Genomic DNA, 21,974 nt, shown 5'->3' on the forward strand with positions numbered 1-21,974 from the left:
TGGGTTACATGGAAAGTTATAGGAGTCGGTGAAAAACACATTTAATTACATTATTTGTATAATTAGTGGTAATAAAAAAGTATTTGAAAATATTCATGTTTTTTATTGTCAAGTAAATGTGTTGAAAAAAAAACTTTTATTGTTTCTCAGGCAGGTAGGCACATTTTGTGTGAAAATGTTTTCTTTATGTTACATCTTGTGCAAGTGAGGTGCAGCTCTTTTTAGTAGCTGTTGAGAATGTTGCAAGCTAGTCCCTTGTGTAGTAGAAGTGCAATTACAATGTCTGTGGCTCTTGTGTTGCATGTTACTGTTGGTAATGATCCGTGTGTTCATGATGGGAAATGAACACAACAAATCAAGAGGCGTATGTAGGTAGCCACTCACATTAGTTGGGTGTTCACAGTCATGACCTTCGCCAGCTCACAGTCAATTTATCTCATTCCTGCCAAACCTGGATCTCGGGCTCCACTGCAGATCAATCATGTTGCCATAATCACGTGTTCCAGTGTTCTCACTTGTTGGCTTCAACAACTGGCATCCAGATTGCCACATTCCAGTCTAACATAGTATCTGAGGCATGCTACAGATCAAAGTGTTGCCACAACGAAGGGTTTTGAGATGGACGGGGTGGGGTGGGGGGTGGGGGGGGGATAGGGCAGAAGCAGTATTACGTTCTATCTGTTATAACCTTTAATTCACTAATCAATTGTGTGGATATACAAACGTAGATACAATAGTGGGTTTCATGCTACCAACTCCGTATCTGTCACTCAACTCCGTGCCGTGACATGCGGCCGGCGCCGTTCATAGCCAGGTGGCGCTCCCGCGCTCAGCCGAGCTGCGGAGCGCCTCTATCGCCGTGTTTGCGTACTGACGTAGCGTCACTTTTAAATCTCGTGGCACTGTCACAACACTTTTCCCCCCTTGAAAAAAAAAAAGACACTCACTTCCTTGGAGACACGGACAGTGCGGAGACATCCATGGCCTCTTGGGAGACCCCGAGAAGATCCCGCGGAGAAACACGAAAATATGGTCGAAAATGTCCAGGACGGAAGCTAGTGCGTGGAACGTGCCTCCTGGACGAGATGATGGGTGAAAACTCCGGAGCAGCATCCATAGGTGTCGTGGACCTGGGGGTGTGCTCCAGCGAGATGGGTCCCGGAGAAGGCGGCGTCGCGACTGGGGCCGGTTCCGGCGTACTCTGAAGCGGCAGCGACGTTGGCTGCAGTGACACGCACGGGAGACCGGCAGCAACGACAGGACTGGCTTCTCGGGCTGGTGGAGGCGAAAGAAGGGGCGGTGGCACCGGCGTGGCCACCACTCGTGGGCGCATCTGGTCGTAAAGACGAACAACCATGCCGTCGTCCGTACGTATTTCACAAAGCCGGCGGCCGCAAAGAGCCTTGACCACCCCTGGAATCCATTTAGGGCGAGATCCATACCCTCGTGCCCACACGTCGGCGCCCACCGAGTATTTTCCCACACTAGGGGACACAGTACTAGGCCTGACAGGGTGAAGCAGATGCAGTAGAGTGCGCGGTTGGCGGCCATGCAAGAGTTTAGCAGGGCTGCGATATCCCAGAGGCGTGAAGCGATAAGAACTCAGAAATTGCAACAGAGCGTCATCGGTAGAAAAATCAGTAAGGAATTTTTTCATCTGGCTTTTGAAAGTGCGGACAAGGCGCTCGACCTCCCCATTCGATGGGGGATGGAAGGGCGGTGCTTTAACATGATGAATCCCTTGTCCAGTACAAAAATCACAGAAGGCCTGCGAAGAGAACTGAGGGCCGTTGTCTGTGACAATCGTGGAGGGAAGACGTTCTAGCGCAAAGATTTTGGACAAAGCCAGCGTCGTCGCCGCAGTGGTGGGCGACGGACATCGAACCACAAACGGAAACTTCGAGAAGGCGTCAATCAACAGTAGCCAATAAGTGCCGAGGAAGAGACCGGCAAAGTCAGCGCGCACCCGTTCCCATGGCTGCGCCGGATCAGGCCACGGAGAGGGCATTGTACGGGGTGCAGCCAGTTGTTGAGCACACTGACCACACGCAGCGACCATGTGGGAGATGTCCGAATCGATACCGGGCCAATAAACATGCCGGCGGGCCAGGGACTTAGTCCGAGAAATCCCCCAATGGCCTTCATGCAATAGTTTGAGAACATCTTTGCGAAGAGAAGCTGGCACCACGACCCGTGGAGATGCGCCGTCCGTGGCCAGAAGAACAACACCCTCACGAACAGACAGGCGAAGGCGCAAGGCATGGTAGTTGCGAAGGGGATCCGACGCTCGGCCCTTGGTCCTGTCCGGCCAACCCCGTTGAACAAAACCGATCACCTGACGCAGGACCAGGTCCCGCGCAGTAGCCGACGTGACCTGCGAACCTGTAAGCGGAAAACCCTCGACCGCACGACGTTCTTTCTCATCAATGTGGAAACAGAGTAGTTCATCTCGATCGAAAACCGGGTCGGGGCCCATTGGCAAACGCGACAACGCGTCAGCGTTGGCGTGCTGGGCCGTGGGACGATAGTGAATCTCATAGTGAAAACGAGACAAGTATAAGGCCCGACGTTGCAGGCGGTGAGCCGCCTTATCCGGAAGCGACGCCGAAGGGCTGAACAGAGAGACCAGCGGCTTGTGGTGGGTGATGAGGTGAAACTTAGAACCATACAAAAAAACGCTGAACTTTTTTAGAGCATAAAGGATAGCGAGCGCCTCCTTTTCGATTTGAGAGTAACGCCGTTGGGCATCATTGAGGGTCTTTGAAGCATAGGCGATGGGTCGTTCCGACCCATCCTCATACCGATGGGCGAGAACAGCCCCTAGGCCATACTGTGACGAGTCAGTCGCCAGAACCAAGTGCTGACCCGGACGGAAGGTGGCAAGACAAGGCGCCGACTGCAAATGAGCCTTCAGGCGAACAAAAGCCTGCTCACACTCGTCGGACCAACAGAAAGGAACGTTTTTGCGTAACAGCTGATGTAGAGGATGAGCCACCGCCGCCGCGGATGGAATGAATTTGTGATAATAAGCAATCTTGCCTAGAAACGCCTGAAGTTCTTCGACCGTAGACGGCCGGGGGAGAGCGGTGATGGCCACAATGTGCTGACGTAGAGGACGCATACCTTCACGGGACAAGTGGAAACCAAGATACACAATGGAGGGTTGGAAGAACTGTGACTTGTCCAGATTGCACTTCAACCCAGCCGAATGCAGAACCCGAAATAATGAACGCAAATTGCGAAGGTGCTCCTCAGTGGAGGCCCCCGTGACAACAATGTCATCCAGGTAGTTGATGCAGCCAGGAACGGAAGCCGTGAGCTGTTCCAAAAACCGCTGAAAAATGGCCGGCGCGCTAGCGACACCAAATGGTAACCGCTGGTACTGATACAACCCACAAGGAGTCTTGATCACGAGAAATTCCTTGGAAGACGCATCCAACGGCAACTGATGGTACGCCTCCGATAAGTCAAGTTTGGAAAAGAACTGGCCCCCAGCGAGCTTGGTAAATAACTCCTCAGGACGGGGAAGAGGATAAGTGTCAATGAGGCTCTGAGCGTTGACAGTGGCTTTAAAATCGCCACACAATCGCAGACTCCCGTTGGGTTTAGAAACCACCACGATTGGTGATGCCCATTCGCTGGAGGTAACAGGAAGGAGAATCCCTGAAGCTGTTAACCTGTCTATCTCACCCTTGACAGGTGCACGCAACGCCATCGGAATAGGGCGTGCCCGGAAAAACTTAGGGCGAGCTGTAGGTTTAAGAGTAATGTGGGCTTCAAAATCCTTGGCACGACCCAGACCAGCAGAGAACACGGACGAGAATTCAGAACACAATCCATCCAGCTGTTGATACGGAATATCCTCAGATATGAGGTGCACATCATCATCAATGGAGAACCCAAACAACTGGAAAGCATCATAACCGAACAGATTTTCAGTGCCCGCATGATCCACCACATAAAACGTGAGGGGCCAAACAACAGACTTGTAAGCAGTGGAAGCATCAAACTGGCCAACGATAGGAATTTTCTGTTTATTATAAGTTCTCAGATTTCGCGTAACTGGAGACAAGGGAGGGGAGCCCAACTCCAAATACGTGCGAGAATTAATGAGAGTTACTGCAGAGCCAGTGTCCACTTGCATGCGAATGTCTTTATCCAGAACACGAACAGTAACAAACAACTTATTTGTTTGAGAAAGCACACAGTTAACATCCATGTCCGATGCCTCGTCCTCGTCGACAGGAACGTGAGGGGACCGACACACAGAAGCAATGTGGCCTTTTTTCCTACATGAATTACACGTGGCCCAACGTTTTGGACACGCGGCCCTGTCATGCTGTACGAAGCAACGTGGACAAGAAGGAAGGGCGGAACGAACCTGTTTCTGTGGTTGCTGTTTTCGCTGCGAGCGTTGCGGCCCTACGCGACATTGTTTACGCGAGTGAACCGCCGCCACATCATCGTTCTCCTGGGAAACAGGCAAATTGTCCGTGTCGAAAGTTGACTGTACAGCGCCTACATCACACCACACGTCTATTTGCGCGCCAGCAGCGTGAGACACTTCAAAGGATTGAGCGATGCTTGGAACTTCCGACAACGACGGGTTTGGCAGTTGTAGGGCACGTTGCCGAACTTCTTTATCAGGAACAAGCCGTAGAATAGCATCCCTAACCATGGAATCAGCATAAGACTCATGATGAGTGTCCGTGACAAACTGACATTTCCTACTCTGACCGTGTAGTTCCGCCGCCCACGCCCGGTAAGATTGATGGGGCTGTTTACGACACCGGTAGAACGCCACGCGGGCGGCAACGACGTGGGTGTTTTTTCGGTAATAGTTAGACAATAAGTCACACATTTCTTGGAAGGACAGAGAGGCAGGTTCCCGCAGAGGTGCTAACTGAGATGACAGCTGATAGATCCGTGGGGAAATCCAAGATAGAAATAACGACTTACACATCGGAGCGTCGACAACGCCGAAAGCCAAGAAGTGTTGCCGCAAACGCTTCTCATAACCCTCCCAGTCTTCAGCGGCCTCGTCGTATGGAGGGAACGGAGGTGGAGAAGAGGACGACAGACGATGAGTAAGCGACGTCAACAACGCCTGAATACCAGCCGTCAGCTGTGTTTGTTGTTCAATGAGCGCTTGCATAAGCTGTTCCATGTCTGCCCAGACACGAACGCACAATACTCCAATGCTGGAAAAAAAATATCCGACCTTGTCGCCAAAAAGTGTTATAACCTTTAATTCACTAATCAATTGCGTGGATATACAAACGTAGATGGAATAGTGGGTTTCATGCTACCAACTCCGTATCTGTCACTCAACTCCGTGCCGTGACATGCGGCCGGCGCCGTTCATAGCCAGGTGGCGCTCCCGCGCTCAGCCGAGCTGCGGAGTGCCTCTATCGCCGTGTTTGCATACTGACGTAGCGGCACTTTTAAATCTCGTGGCACTGTCACAACACTATCCAATAATCATGATTTTAAATGTTATTACTGCTCTTCTCATTTATAGCAATTTAAACTGTGCTTTTGCATTCAAATTTAATCATAACCTTGGAAGTCACATCATATTTGGGAAACAAAGGTGATTGTGAATATCAATAATTTGACATAGAAAAGTATTACTGTCATTGAAGTTTAATTAGAACAGAGAAAATGCAGCAAAAAAGACGACTTCATTCAGAAAACTTATCGAGCATCTTTCATAAGATGTCATTAAGTTCAGTGATGTTGTTGGCTATCATATACTATCATCTGATGGCACACAACTAATGAAAACTGACTGTCTTCAGCAGCATGCGACAGGAGAGCCATGAACATAGTAAGCGCACTTTAGTCCTCTTGGGTAGATTTGTGTTTTTGTCTCTACAGCTAACCATTGTGCGGGTTGGTCTGAACTTATTTTTATAATGTCACTATATACAAAACATTTTTAGAATTCTACTTTGAAAAGTATTTACATCCAATCTTTTTATTCAGCAATTTCATCCATTTATGTAACTTTTTAAATACTAGATCCATAATATTTTTTAATCTGTGACACAATCACACAAAAATTTTTTAACTGTTCAAATTTGTCCACATTGCTTATGTCAACTTGGTATCCTTTCATCATCTGTACTCTGGGGTGCAGAGACACAGCCATTCCTTCCTAAGGATTTTCTCAGTTTGACACTTGGCAAAATGATTTATCTTTGAAATAACATATTGGTGTTACTAACTTGTAACTCTGCATATTTGACAAATATCTTCTCATTTGGCACTCACACTTTTATTTTGTAAATTAGTTATGGCATAAATTTTGCGAAATTTGCAAATTTCGATAATTTTTAACTCACTAAAACATATCTGAACAGCATCACTCACTTTTTCACTGCATACTTCAAATTTTAGGTTATAAGAGCTACAATCATAGACCACTCGTACTTTATGTGTTTCGTCCTCAGTCACTGTTTCATTTTCATTTGTAGTCTAAATTTTATTATAGCCTTATTTGTGTCTTAATTCTAGGTAAATAAAATGTCGTCTGACTGGGGCCTCCCATCCGGTAGACCGTTTGCCAGGTGCAAGTCTTTCAGTTTGACGCCACTTTGGTGACTTGCGCATTGATGGGGATGAAATGATGATGATTAGGACAACGCAACACCCAGTCCCTGAGCGGAGAAAATCTCCGACCCAGCCAGGAATTGAACCCGGGCCCTTAGGATTGACATTCTGTCATGCTGACCACTCAGCTACTGGGGGCGGACTTAATTCTAGCTGAATTAATAATAAGTTTTCCTCTCTTGACAAGCTTCAAGTTGCACTACAATCACCTTTCTCTAGTGTTTCGAGTCTGGACCGGAAACCGCTACCTTGAAATGATTAGGAAGATAATACTGGATGAAATCAGCTTTGAATGTTGTTGGCTTGTGAATGGTGGAGTGATCTCAAAGCCATGTTTATTGCACTGACTAGGTTGCTCTTCTGTTGGCTGTTTCCTACTCTTATATCATTTTGTGAAGGCTCTGTCACTTTCTGTATTTGTAATGGCCCGATATGTGATTGTTTGTCACGATGCACAAATTCTAGTTCATCATTGTCATCATCCTTAATGTGTAGATATATGTCATCACCTTCTTTTGCTGCTGGTGGTGTGCAGCTGCAGACCTCATTGAATGACATTTTGGGATACAAAACTTTATAGTTTGTGAGGTCAAAAGTGAATAATTTGTAGATTCTCCTTGGTGTCCAACAAATATATCGAAATATGTATTGCAGTTTATGCAACTGGCTGCTGATTACTTTGACATAAACAACTACAGTTGCTGAGGATGGATAAAATACTAGTACCCAACAAACGTAATTTTTCAGGCTTTGACATCTAGCTTGCTTCAAAATTGTTTTAGCATATGAGTAGAAGCATCAGATCAAAAGATGTGAAGATACAATATAGTGATTTCATCTGCTCCACAACTTGCATGGAGTTTTCTTCAGATTGCATTTCATTGGGATCCCATTTAGTATGCAGAAGCAGAATTAACTGCTTCTGCCCATAATAACTATTGGAGCACTTTCAACAATTGTTCAATTATCTTTCTTGGATCAGCTGTTCTGTTCTAGTCTGTATGGAATGGCTGGTTCAAGCTTGATTCCAAAGCTTCCAGTAAGCTGCTTTTGGGATAAATTATGCTCAATACCATTGTCCACATACCAGGTTTTGAGTCTTTAATCAAACTTCTTCAACGTGAGAGTGTTGAATTCAGGAAATTGATTTGGTCTGACAAAATAAACAATCCTCAAACCTATATCCTGTTGCCAAATTATTAAATCTGACAAAAATCTTTGCTCTGCTGACTGGTTCAACTGACATCACACCATAGACTTCAGTATAATTCCCATTGGTTTGTGGAATGGGTTGCATGTCTGGACTTTTTTTTCTCTTGCCTAAGTGACATGGATCTCTCAAAAAAAAAAAAAAACTTCGTTTGTTATATTAAGTCCTTCAACATTTGCTGAAGCATTTGTGTACTGACGTGTCCCAGTTGTTCGTGCTGCTGTTTCAGATCATTCACTGTAACATTTACTTCATTTCTCGATTGAGTGGATCTTGTCACCAAAAACAACCTATAAATATTGTTTTCTTCCTTCACATCTTCCGCTACAGTTTCTTTCTCGTAAACTGATACAACTTTATCTTCTTTGAAAAGTACATTGATTTTTATTTCATTTACAGAGTCTGACACTAAACAAAGTCTTTTTGATAGCTACTACATGTAAAATGTCTTTTTGCCATTGGCTTCTTTGTTGACAGTGACAGTTACCATACCTGTGACATGGCATTCTTTAGTACCACCATTCCCAGCAAGTGTAACTGATTTTACTCGAACCATTTTGCACAAATATCTCATTACATTTTGACAACAGGGTATGTTTTATCTGATGAGACAATAAATGCACAGTTTAATTTATCTTCATCATGTCTCCATGTCTCGTTTTTTCTCTGGCACTCCTGAGCAAAATGTCGATGCTTTTTTGCTATTTAGAACTGTTGGTTTTATCAGATTGAATTGACTTTTTCTTTTGCACAATGATCACCAACTTTTTCATCATCCATAGACAAGTGGGACCATACTTTGATGAGATGTTCCATCATTGTTTCCACACTGGTCCATGCTGTTTTAAACATGTTGTGCTTTGATAGCAGTGAAGCAACGATTTTCACCGTGATGGTTTTGTCTGGCACACTTAATCCAACATCTCAGAGTTGCTGTGCCATGTTTTCAACTTTAGCTGTCTGCAGAGTGACTGAACCATTCACCTTAATTCAATAGTCATGAAAATGCTGAGTTAAGATTAAACATACTTGTTTCGATGTGCTCTCTCACATACTATCAGATTTTGCATTTAATTTGCAACTACTGATTTGGAAATCAGGAACGTAGCCTTGACATAGTCTCTTATTCATACTTTTATGGTCTTATTGTCAGATTTAGGTAATTGATAATTCATCTTCCAATCACAACATCAAAAATTTCTTAGACTTTGAGGAGACTGGCAGTGATCTGAAATTTTCAGGCTTGGTAATTCATTCCATGTGATTTTGTGTTATGCTTCGACAATTACTTTTCATCTGAGCATGTCACTATCAAGATAATGAAACTTTGCCTAGGAATGGCAGCTGTCAATGTTTTTCTTTGTAACTTCTCATGATGCAACTTGTCCAATTCTCTCAGGCAAACCGCATGATGCCTGGCCCCGTAACAGTATCAGGTATTTGAAGATTTGCAGAGAGAAGAAACATTTTTGTATCAAGTAAATTACCGATTTATTTGACTGAACTAGCACAATTTAGAATGGCTGAGACTCTGAACACACATAATGACGCACAAGAGTAAATGTTTATGCATCTCTGAAAACTAGATCTTTATCTGAATGCACACTGAAACTAAATGTAAGCATGCAAAATTTTTACAACAGTTTATAGTATACCAATGTAATTTAATATTATGCCAAATCTCTCTCACCAGAAAACTGATAGACCAAAAGAAGGATAAACGTCTTTCATTCCTATTGTCGCAAACAGATGAGTACATTGCAAACTTAACAGAAATGGTTAAGCAGCACAAGGCAGAACAAAGCAGAAAGCAACAGCAACAGAAAGAAAAAAGGGTAAGGCCAGGTGCAATCTTAATGTTTAAATATGTGTGGAATATTTTTTCAGGGAGTAATTAGTTTTAGGAGACACAAAACTTAAACTGATTCACATTGATTGCTGAAGTACAGTTTTTTTGGGTGCATATTATACTTGAGATCTGCAGTAAAATATTTGATTTCTCAGTCTTGTTATACATACCTAGTGTGTGTTTAGTTATTGCCTCCTGTCAGCCATCCCATATTTTAGTTTATGTTGTAGCTTCATTTATGTATATAATTGTTGTAGTGGAGTTAGAGCCTGCAAATTACAGAGAAAACAATTTACACATTCACAATAACATTTGCTCCTGTTACCAACCCAACTAACCAATCCCATTAAACCACCACTTCTATGAGTTTAGGAGGCAAGGCTGCCCCAGATGGAATCCATTTTGCGGATTAACCAGCAAGGCTGGTGAGCCACCCAGCCTGGATGTGGTTTCTAGGCAGTTTCCCACATCTAGGTAGATACATCCTGGGCTGCCGTTCACATCCCGTTTCAGTTACATGCTACGAAAACATATTCAAAACGGTACTGGGCTGGCATTCAGGTCCTGCTTTGGATACATGCTATGTAAACATTTTCAAAACGGGTTCACATTGGAAAATAAGATTTATTCTTAACATAGACAGATCTACATCTATACTCTGCAAACTGCTGTGAGGCACATAGCAGAGGGTACGTCCCATTGTACCAGTTATTAGGGTTTCTTCCTGTTCCATTCACATAAGAAACGCAGGAAGAATGATTGTATGAAAGCCTCTGTGCATGCAGTAATTATTCTAACCATATCGTTATGATCCCTATATGAGCGATAGGTAGAGGACTGTAATATATTCCCATAGTTGTCATGTAAGCTGATTCTTGAAACTTTGTTAATAGACTTTCTCAGGATAGTTTACGACTGTCTTCAAGAGTCTTCCAGTTCAGTTCCCCAATATCTCTATGATGATTAAACAAACCTGTGAACATTTGTGCTGCACTTCTCTGTATAGGCTCAGAATCCCCTTAGTCCCATGTGGTAAGGGTCCCACACACTTCAGCAGTATTCTAGAACTGGTCACACAAACGATTTGTGGGCAAACTCCTTTTTAGACTGATTGCGCTTCCCATTATCTTACAAATAAACCAAAGTCTACAACGTGCCTTACCCACGACTGAACCTATGTGATCATTCCATTTTGTATCCCTACAAAGTGTTACACACTCAGGCATTTGCATGAGTTGGCTGATTCCAACAGTGACTCATTTATATATTTGTTTTGTGAAGTGTATCGTTTTACATTTCTGAACATTTAGAGCAAGCTGCCAGTCTCTTCACCATGTCAAATTCTTATCAAGATATGGCAGTATTTATGCTGCTTTCTTCAGATAGTACTTCATTATAGATAACCACATCATCTGCAAAAAGCCTGATTTTACTATTAATATTGTCTTCAAAGTTGTTAATATCCAGTATGAACAGCAAGGGTCCCAACACACTTCCCTGAGGCACAGCTGAAGTTACTTCTACATCTGACAGTGACTCTCCGTCCAAGATAACATGCTGTGTCCTTCCTACCAAAATTCCTCAATCCAGTCACTTGATACTCCACGTGATTGTACTTTTGACAAGAAACATAGGTGCGGAACTGGTACAGATCATCACCAACTGTCACTAACGTTGCGAAACCCATATAATAGTCCTTACCCTGTAGAGAAATGTGAACAGGCCAAGTTGAAGTAGTAGTAAAATAATGGCATTTGCATATGTTATCTCGTTCCGTCATCTCTTTCAGGTATCTTGCTTTCTTATGTGATGCGTTATTGCTAGTACGAGAATCCTTGTTGATTTTAGATACGAATGACTACATTGTGACATACGTTTGAACTGAAATAAATGCCACCACCATATTCTTCATTATTCTCAGAGGCAATATTTTAGTTTGAGAGACTGTGTAGCAAACATTTTCTTTGTAATTATTTTATTTTCAGAGAATATGCAAGCACTAACTTTAGTAATCAGAGATACATTTGTCTATAAAAAGGAGAAATTTGACTATTCAACAATTAAATGAAAAGTCACTGTAGGTCCATGGTCAATGGTGGAACAGCAGGTTCGATTTTACTCTTTTACTACGCTGCTAAATCTCCCTTGAGCAGGTTTCCCAGCTGACTACTCATTTAATCACCAAAGACCCATATTTCTTCCATCAGACCCCTCTCTTTTGTTTGCTGTAGATTAATTTACTTTCTAAAGCAAATTTTAACTATTGCTAATGTCTCTTTTCTTTTTATTTTGAGAAGGCTGTTCCTTTGTAAGTATTTATAATAAACTTATTCCAATTGAAACATGATATTGATGTTGTTGATTGCTGGAGATTCACAAAAAATGTAGGAAATCTCTAAAATGTTTAGTGTGTACAGTTCATATATCTTTTCCAGATATGCTGAAATTAATACAGTTAAAATTGGTTGTTTTTCTAACATTTATGTACACATTCCATTCTTAATGTTGCATGCAGAATCATGTTATGACGTTTTAACAATTTTTGAGTCTTATTTCCTTCAAAACATTGTCACTGTTCACCTATGGCAAACACATGAATCATAATTTCTGTAAATGACACATTTGTTCCTGAATACTGATTAAGTTTAATGTTAGATTCTAATAGAATTAAGTAAGTTTCCAGTTATGTTTGCTTTTAGACAATGACATTTCCATTCCCATTCAGTTCAACATTTCCTATTGCTCAATAGAACTTTCTGTGGAACCACTTGCAGTGGGTGTGCCTTGTAGTGTTTATCTTGTTTAACACATTTGTGAAGTATATGCACAAGATGGACATGAGACTCAATTGCTCATTAATTTGTAAAATTGCTAATGTTAATGAAATTCTGTAAATCAGTTAGTATTTTAGGATGAGACAAAAGACATATTCTATTCAGTTGCCTGCCAATTGTGTTCAGCATCTGTGTCCGAAATCAAGGAAGCTCCCCTTCTATTATTTGGAAAAAGATGGCAAAAAGGAAATCCATATCATACAATAATTATTTTTGTGTGTCTGGTAATATACTTATTATAATTATTATTACAGGATTAATCAATACAAAGATTAATTAATAACAACATCTTATTGTATTCCTGTTATCCTCCACCAAACCTCTTTATCCAGCGCATCTTCCTTGTCGATGCTGCAGTGTTCCATTTCTCCATTTATGTGGACTGTCCAAGAATGTCATGGTCTTCCGCGCGTATGTCTGCCGGGTGGTTTCCATTCATAAACCTTCTTTGGCCACCGATGATCTAGCAGTCTCATTATGTGTCCGTACCATTTTAATGATTTTATTTCAATTCTATCTATCACTGTATAATTTGCCTTCATTCTAGCTCTTACTTCATCATTAGTTTTTCTTTCAATTCTTGATGTTCCGGCACTCCTACGCAAAAAATTCTTTCCACAGCTATTAGTCTTCTTTTGAGATCAGCATTTTAAGATCCTTAGTTCTGATCTATAGCATAGCACTGATCAACCATTATCTTATCAACCATTATCTTATCTACTCTTTTCTTATTGCTGTTGGAAACATTCTTATCCCACCAAAAAGAATTCATACATGCTAACACTTTTCTACTTTGCTGTATTCTGTATTTTATTTCTGTATGTCCCAATTCATTTTTATTAATATGTGCCCCGAGATATTTAAATTTCTCTGCCTGTCTCATAACTGCTTTGTCATTGAGGTGTACTTCAAATTTAGCATCACTATTCACCACCAAATACTCTGTTTTTGTTAGACTCCTTTGTCGTCTCCATCTGTTGTATTCTTGATATAACCATCATATCATGAAGTCAAGGTCATAATCATCTTGTGCTATAATAGCTTGATCGTCAGCAAAACTTAATGAAAATATCTGTACATCGTTGACAGTGATTCCCATTCCTCTGCAGCTGTTCTTCCAATTTTGGAGAGCCACTTGCACATATAAATTGAACAAGATGGGTGACATACTGCAACTTTGTCGCAAACCTTTAGTGACATTAATAGGTTCCAATAACTTTGAACCTCGTTTAATCTGTACCACATTATTTCTGTACATTTCAATAATAATTTGTAAAAGGTGATCATCCATACCTATATCTTTCATAGCTTCTCACATCTTAGATCTAGGTCCTTTATCGTAAGCTTTTGCTAATATATCTTAAATACAAATTATCATATTTACTCAGTTATAAGAAAGGGTTTTTTACCAAATTTGTAAGTCTAAAAATATGGGGTCATCGTATGTTTGCAGATTAAAATTGCTGCTCAGATCAACATTTTTACATAGTTATATTTAAAAACAAAGATGATGTGACTTACCAAATGAAAGTGCTGGCAGGTCGACAGACACACAAACACAAACATACACACAAAATTCAAGCTTTCGCAACCAACGGTTGCCTCGTCAGGAAAGAGGGAAGGAGAAGGAAAGACAAAAGGATATGGGTTTTAAGGGAGAGGGTAAGGAGTCATTCCAATCCCGGGAGCGGAAAGACTTACCTTAGGGGGAAAAAAGGACAGGTATACACTCGCGCACACACACACATATCCAACCACACATACACAGACACAAGCAGACATTTGTAAAGGCCTTAATCTTTGACGAGGGCTGTTTGGTTGAATCTGGGAGTGGGGCTGAAGGTGAGGCCTTTGGATAGGACAGAGGTTTCGGATTGGGAGAGAGGTTTGGAGGAAAGGTTAACTACTGAATTAGGGTGTTGTGGTGCCAGATTGTGTTGATCGGAATTTTGAGGTTTTGGAGGGAGTGGAGCTGGAAGTGGGAGATTGAGTAGATGGGAGAGACTGGGTTTGTGTGCAATGAGAGGTGGTTGAGGTTTGCTGGAAAGGTTGTGAAGGGTGAGTGAGCTGCCTTTCCGGAGGTGGGAAACCAGGAGATTGGATAGTTTTTTGAGGTGAAGGGTGGCATGCTGTTCTAATTGGCGGTTGGCCTGTAGGAGGATGCTCTGAATAGCCGGTGTGGATGTGGGAGAGGAAAGATTGAGGACTTTTATTAAGGATAGGAGTTGACGGGTGTGTTCATTGGCTGAGTTGATGTGTAGGTGAAGGATTAGGTGGGTGAGGGCAATGGATTGTTCAGTCTGGAACTGGTATAGGGACTGATGGAAAGAAGGGTTGCAACCAGAGATGGGAACTTTAAGTGTGAGGCCTTTGGGGGTTATGCCAAATGTCAGACATGCCTGAGAAAATAAAATATGTGAGCGTAATCTGGCTAGGGTGAAGGCATGCTTGCGGAGGGAATGTAAATAAAACTTAATGGGGTCGTTGTGGGGGTGTTGTGAGGGTGACATGGTATTAGAAGGTGGAAAGTTTAACATGAGGTTGAAATGAAAAAGAAAGATAGAAATATATGGGGAGAGATAAAGGTGAACTAGAAAGCAATTGGAGATCTGGTATGAAAAAAGGCGAAAAAGTGTTGGTTAAGTTGATCTTGTATTGAACTTGGGTTGGTAGACAGCGATGTGCAAGAAGGTTAGGTGGTTGTGTTGCTGCTAAATCACGTTAAAGGACGGAGAAATTCGGGAAAATTTCGAGAAAATTTCGAAAAAACGTATTAAAGGAGTGGTGTTGTGGTGAAAGATTACGAAAATGGGGCTAACAATTGTAGAAAAAATGACGTTAAAACCTGTGGGGAGCGGCTAAAATGACGTTAAAGGACGGAGAAATTCGAGAAAATTTCGAAAAAACGTATTAAAGGAGTGGTGTTGTGGTGAAAGATTACGAAAATGGGGCTAACAATTGTAGAAAAAATGACGTTAAAACCTGTGGGGAGCGGCTAAAATGATCAGTGATGTGCGAAAAACGGAAGTGGAAATAAAGTTAAAGTTATTAGAAGTAGCCGAAATGGTTGTTAAATACGTGAAAGCAGCTGTTATTGAACTAGAAACGGTGGATTTTATACCAGCGGTAGTGTTGAAAGCGGAAAATAAAATCTTTTGGTTATGGTTGGGAAGTGGGTTACGTATTGTTGAGCATATATATGGCGGGATAAAATTGTATAGTAGATTACGGTAAAAGGGGGGTGAATACAAAGTGAGACTACTGGTAAAAACAGAAAGAGAAAAAAGACGACAGGAAAGATTTCGAAATGCAAAGGCGACAATAACAAACGTAATTGTTGGGTTCAAATTAATGATGTGGTTATAATAGAAGGAAACATTCCACGAAGGAAAAATATATTTAAAAACAAAGATGATGTGACTTACCAAATGAAAGTGCTGGCAGGTCGACAGACACACAAACAAACACAAACATACACACAAAATTCAAGCTTTCGCGACCAACGGTTGCCTCATCAGGAAAGAGGGAAGGAGAAGGAAAGACAAAAGGATATGGGTTTTAAGGGAGAGGGTAAGGAGTCATTCCAATCCCGGGAGCGGAAAGACTTACCTTAGGGGGAAAAAAGGACAGGTATACACTCGCACACACACACATATCCATCCACACATACACAGACACAAGCAGACATTTGTAAAGGCCAGGTAAGTCTTTCCGCTCCCGGGATTGGAATGACTCCTTACCCTCTCCCTTAAAACCCATATCCTTTTGTCTTTCCTTCTCCTTCCCTCTTTCCTGACGAGGCAACCGTTGGTTGCGAAAGCTTGAATTTTGTGTGTATGTTTGTGTTTGTTTGTGTGTCTGTCGACCTGCCAGCACTTTCATTTGGTAAGTCACATCATCTTTGTTTTTAAATATATTTTTCCTTCGTGGAATGTTTCCTTCTATTATAACCATATCATTAATTTTTACATAGTTAAATAGATAAATATAGGGATTGTCTTACATTTACAGATGAAGCTGTAGCTGTTGAGGTTTTGTGCAAATTTATTTTTTGGAATGCAGAAGAGTAGGACTTGGCAAACAATGCGTTGATTTGAACAGGCTGGAATGCAGAAGAGTAGGACTTGGCAAACAATGCGTTCATTTGAACAGGCTCAAGATTTCCCGGTATGCTGAAGTGCTCGATACAGTATTGACCTTGCTCGAAAATCATGTGACATTTGACTTGATGTTTGACTTCCGGTGCCAGTGCAATGTGCAAGGGATATGTGTGAAACTATGTACTAGCCACTACAACAATCTAATGCTCTGCTTAAAAAAATGATGATTTTGTGAACGACTCAAGGAAATAGCATTAAATTCTATCAACTTACAAAGTTGTCGTACATGTATGGATAACGTATATGTACCGTACATTTATGCTGCATTTTAAAGTGAAGGTAACATGTAAAGGCAAAAATCGTTTCTGTCAAAAAACATTACTTGATTCTGAACCCAAGTCAGTACTCTATTTGGTTGTGACAAACTGTAATGATTTACCAAGTGAGTTGAAAATGAGGAAGTCTGTCGCTGTTCACATATTAGAATACTGGTGAAAACATGAGCAGATTTTAATCAGCTTTAGAGCAAGATGGAAGATGGTGAAATTAAGATGAAGCGAGAAAGAAAATTAATCTAGAATTAAATGTCGTAACAGATGAAATAAATCACATTGTAGGACCCAAGAAATAGCATCCTATTCAGAAGAAAAAGCCAAATATTTGTAACAACGATGATTAAGTTTCACAGTTGTCTTGTTAGGATGATGAAAATGATGATTAAAAATAGTGGTACCACAAACGATGGACTAAATAAATAGAAAAGTCAGTGAAGATAAAAAAGAATGTAAACAGTTTCTTTTTATCTATTTTATTACTCCTTGTATTATCAAAATGTAGACAATGAATAAATGGCCTAAGTTTAGAATATAAGTAATGTTACTTTTTAAGCAGATTAAGCAGATACCTTATATCAGTGTAAGTTTGTAATTTTGATTAGACAGAATACGTTTAAAATATTTTTTTTTCCCCCTTGAGGAACATCCTAAAAAAACGAGGGCCGTCTTATATTCAGGGTTGTCTTATACTCGAGTAAATACGGTATAAGAGATTAAGGATTTTATTTGTTGTATATCATATTTACCTGATTATATGATGATATACCTGAAAACAAAGATGATGTGACTTACCAAATGAAAGTGCTGGCAGGTCGACAGACACACAAACGAACACAAACAAACATACACACAAAATTCAAGCTTTCACAACAAACTGTTGCCTTATCAGGAAAGAGGGAAGGAGAGGGAAAGACGAAAGGATGTGGGTTTTAAGGGAGAGGGTAAGGAGTCATTCCAGTCCTGGGAGCGGAAAGACTTACCTTAGGGGGAAAAAAGGGGGTATACACTCGCGCGCACACACACACACACACACATATCCATCCACACATATACAGTCACAAGCAGACATATTTAAAGACCCAAGGTTTCGCAACAAACTGTTGCCTCATCAGGAAAGAGGGAAGGAGAGGGAAAGACGAAAGGATGTGGGTTTTAAGGGAAAGGGTAAGGAGTCATTCCAATCCCGGGATAGGAAAGACTTACCTTAGGGGGAAAAAAGGGGGTATACACTCGCACACACACACACATATCCATCCACACATATACAGACACAAGCAGACATATTTAAAGATGAGATTTATATGATGAGATTTATTTCCCAATCCACCATTTGAAAAAAATAAAAGATTGTCATATATTCACAGACTAAACTGTTGCTGCTATGGTTAACATCTTTTATGTTGTTTAACAAAGAGTGTAGGATACTGCAACAATCCATTGCTCTGTTTAAAACTTCACAATTTTGCGAAACATGGGAGGAAACAACACCAAATTCTATCATCCTACAAATTCTTGTTGTATTTGAACAGCTTTGCAGTGAAAGTTCTCGTAGATGTATGGATGCTGTGAACAAACCTATGCTGCTTTTTAAGTAAAGGTAACATCCAAAAGAAGAAATGTTGTCCTCCAAAAAAATTACTTTTTTCTGAACCAAGATCAGTATTTTATTTGATTATGAGCAACTATAATGATTTACTAAGCAAGTTGCAGATGAGAAATTTGGTATTAGAATACTGGGTAAAAATGTTACCAGCTTTTTTTTGGCTTTATAACATTATGTGATGTTCAGATGAAACAAGAAGGAAAATATGCTGAGAATGAAATGTGTAACAGATGAAATAAATCATATTAAACTGACTGCAATTGTACATGAGAATAAATTACAGGGGTAAGACCCATAGTGACCAACAGATGTCAGTAGATCGTGGGAAGAGCACAAGTTCGAGAATTAGATTGAATCGTGAATATGATCTTTTATTTAGGTATTGTCACAGTTGCTCAAGCACAGCACTACCGAAGGATTAGAGGGGGGTCAGTGACACCAGTTTGGCTGAGAACTACAATGACTGTGGGGTGGGGAGTGATGAGTGGGCAGTAAATTTCATCATGTTGCTAACTGTGGGAATCTATTCTGCATACTTTGGCGTTATGAACATTTATCATGTTTAAACTATAGTTTGCCTTAATCAATTTGTAGTCAAAATCGAATTATTATAACAATATTATGAAAAGGATAGTTACAACTCACTTTATAGTGGAGATACTGAGTTGCAAGTAGGCTCAACAAAAAGACTGTCACAAAATGTGCATTCGGCCAACAAGACCTTTGTCGAAAGAAGACGACAGAAATGCAACAAACACACATATGCACATGTGCGTGCGCACGCCCACACACACACACACACACACACACACACACACACACAAATGTAACTCATACACACATGACCATAGTCCCTGGCAGCTGAAGCCAGATTATCACTTCAGCTACCAGAGACTGTTGGTCATGCTTGTGTCAGTTGCGTTTGCGTGTGTGTGTGTGTGTGTGTGTGTGTCTTGTTGTTGTTTTTTGACAGAGGCATTGTTGGTCAAGAGCTGATTTTGTGACGGGCTTTTTGTTGTACCTATCTGCGACTCAAAGCATCATTTTCTTGTGTAATACCATCAGGAAGTTGTATGTATTATTCTTAGGTAACCAAAAAGGCTACTGAATGATATTCTAAAGGTAATCTTGGTACAGGTCTGAAGCAATTTTGTCACATAGTAATAAATATTTCTGAAGTTGTTTGTAAATGGGTGTTTCTTTATTGGATTGCAGTGTAAAACATTGTGATGATTTTGATACCTTTTGTGGCATGGCCATATAAACTTTATGTTTTATCTTACCACATATCTATTGTACATTTCTCTTGCAATACAGAAAAAGAAAATGGAAAAAAAGATGCGTCGTGCTATGGAACCAGAAGTTATTGCTAGTCTTGCAGCAGAAAATCCACAGACTACTGAAATAAAATATGCTGTGATGGAGTCATCTACTGGTAAGATTACATTAATGACAATATATAATAAGTATGCTTACATTTAAGTTTGTTCTCAGCAGATCATCATGCTGTATGAAATGGAACTGTCAGGTGCAAGTGCTATGCAGCGCTCCTCTTTTCCAGTGATGCACGTTACACAGGAACCACATTTGTTTAATTATTTGCAGGCAAGTAACTAACTAGAAGCATTAGACTTGTGAGCTCATCTCAAACTCTTGTCCATAAAAAGATATAATGCTGTTGTTACTGTTCCTTCTGACTGAGATGGTATAAAATCCTTGTCACACCCTTTTGCCAATCAGATTTATTGTAGCTTATCTTTAAACTGTGTGACTTGCTTGTTCCTTTCATATGTCCTGTTTCCTTGAATCTATTTGTCTTTTGGCATCACTTCTAAGAGCTCAGTATTGCAGGTAACTCCTTTAATCAGCCACTGCGCTAGAGTCACCTACCAAGTAGCATGTGGTGCCCATATTTGCCCTGAATATGTGTAATGGTACAGACTAAATGAGTCATAAATAACAGAGTTGAGGGACTGCTGTTATCCATGACTGCTTAAAATTTGTCCACAATTCAGAGATTAGTAAAAGTTATACCCAAGACAAACATAACTCACTCAGTTATGTACCCAGTGTCATCAGTAAGATTAAGATCAGATTACCTAGTGTGCTACACAAGCTTCCCCAATTCTCTGTATTGTTCTTCATCATTTTGACAAAATTTTTGCTTATAACAGCTAACTCTAATAGCTGTGAATTTCCCCAGTTGAGATACTTACGATAACCCTTGATGAGATGCCACATGAAACAACCTGTACAATCTCGGATAAGGAATCTCCCAACCATTTCTCATTTGGCACCCACTCTTTTATTTTGTGAGTCAGTTATGGCACATTGACTGGTAATATTTGCTGTTACACTTTGTAACTGAACATGATGACCTATGTCAGAATAACAATTTACTTCACTTCTAGAAAAGTCATAACTTAATATGAAATAATTGTACTTTCTTATTGTATTGTTTTATACCTGTGTTTTACTTTAGCAAGTGCCTAAGCTTGTAATTGTTAACATAGTTTGTTCCTTTACACATATTACAATTTGTATCTATTAGCAACTATACGTAGGCTACTGTTCTCGTGTATAATTATGACTTGTTCCATATCTATACAATTCTCTTGTATACTGGATCTGTGGAACACGAATAAATAAATAAACAGTCTATTATCAAGTGTGTTGATATCACACATATTACTCATCCTGCATGCAACTGCCATGCAAGAGCTAAATTGCAAATTCCTGTCCAGTCATTCTGAGTTAGTTGTTTGTATTAGCTTTGTCCAATCTGAACTTGTGTTCAGCTTGTTGACAATGTTGTCAACAATAAGACAATAAACCCTGAATGTTCCTTTTACTATAATGCTTATGCTGCTGCTGCTGCTAGGCTTGTATTGTGTGGAAACTTCAATGTTGCAGTACAAAATATAGTGGCATCCCAATGATATGACACACACAACGGCTCCATTTGTTGTGAAGGCAGGAGTGCAGAACTCCTCCCCCCACCCCACCCAAGGTCCCCCCCCTCTTGCTCCCTCCCTCCCTCCATACCTCTCTCTTCCTCCCCCGCCCCCCTCATCCTGCCCTCTCTCACCCAACACAGCAGCTGTCACTAATTCAACTGCTCATGAATGCAACAAAACTATCCAATACTTCTCATTGGATTTCAAAGTATAATAATCTCTTGCTCTCACCCTACTTATTCGCAGTTTATTTGTTTCATTTGAATTCTTTGTACAAGAAAACCCCTGATCTAACAAAATTATGAAATTATCCATCTCATGTTCACATGTATTCTATGATTCCAAAATAGTTTTCCATAACATGCTAAATGCTCCCTAAAAAGTTTGTAAATGTATTACAGTTACCGTCTGGTCACCCTCTTTAACCTCGTGACACTTCCAGCTGTACCTCAGAGGTATAAGGCTGCCCAA

The 21,974-nt window shown here is 40.8% G+C and overlaps 1 protein-coding gene across 4 annotated transcripts in view; it reads left to right on the forward strand.

The window, feature by feature from the left end:
• The window catches only part of LOC126178712 (ATP-dependent helicase brm-like), a 220,107-nt gene that overhangs the window by 55,063 nt on the left and 143,070 nt on the right, over window positions 1-21,974 (forward strand). For all 4 annotated transcript variants that reach the window (XM_049924555.1, XM_049924554.1, XM_049924552.1 and 1 more), the window contains 2 exons: window positions 9,519-9,660; window positions 19,864-19,981. In XM_049924555.1, the coding sequence (XP_049780512.1) occupies window positions 9,519-9,660; window positions 19,864-19,981 (260 nt within the window). The remainder of the gene's footprint in view (window positions 1-9,518; window positions 9,661-19,863; window positions 19,982-21,974) is intronic.

The sequence above is a fragment of the Schistocerca cancellata genome, chromosome 1, assembly GCF_023864275.1.
Source record: "Schistocerca cancellata isolate TAMUIC-IGC-003103 chromosome 1, iqSchCanc2.1, whole genome shotgun sequence".
NCBI lineage: Eukaryota > Metazoa > Arthropoda > Insecta > Orthoptera > Acrididae > Schistocerca > Schistocerca cancellata.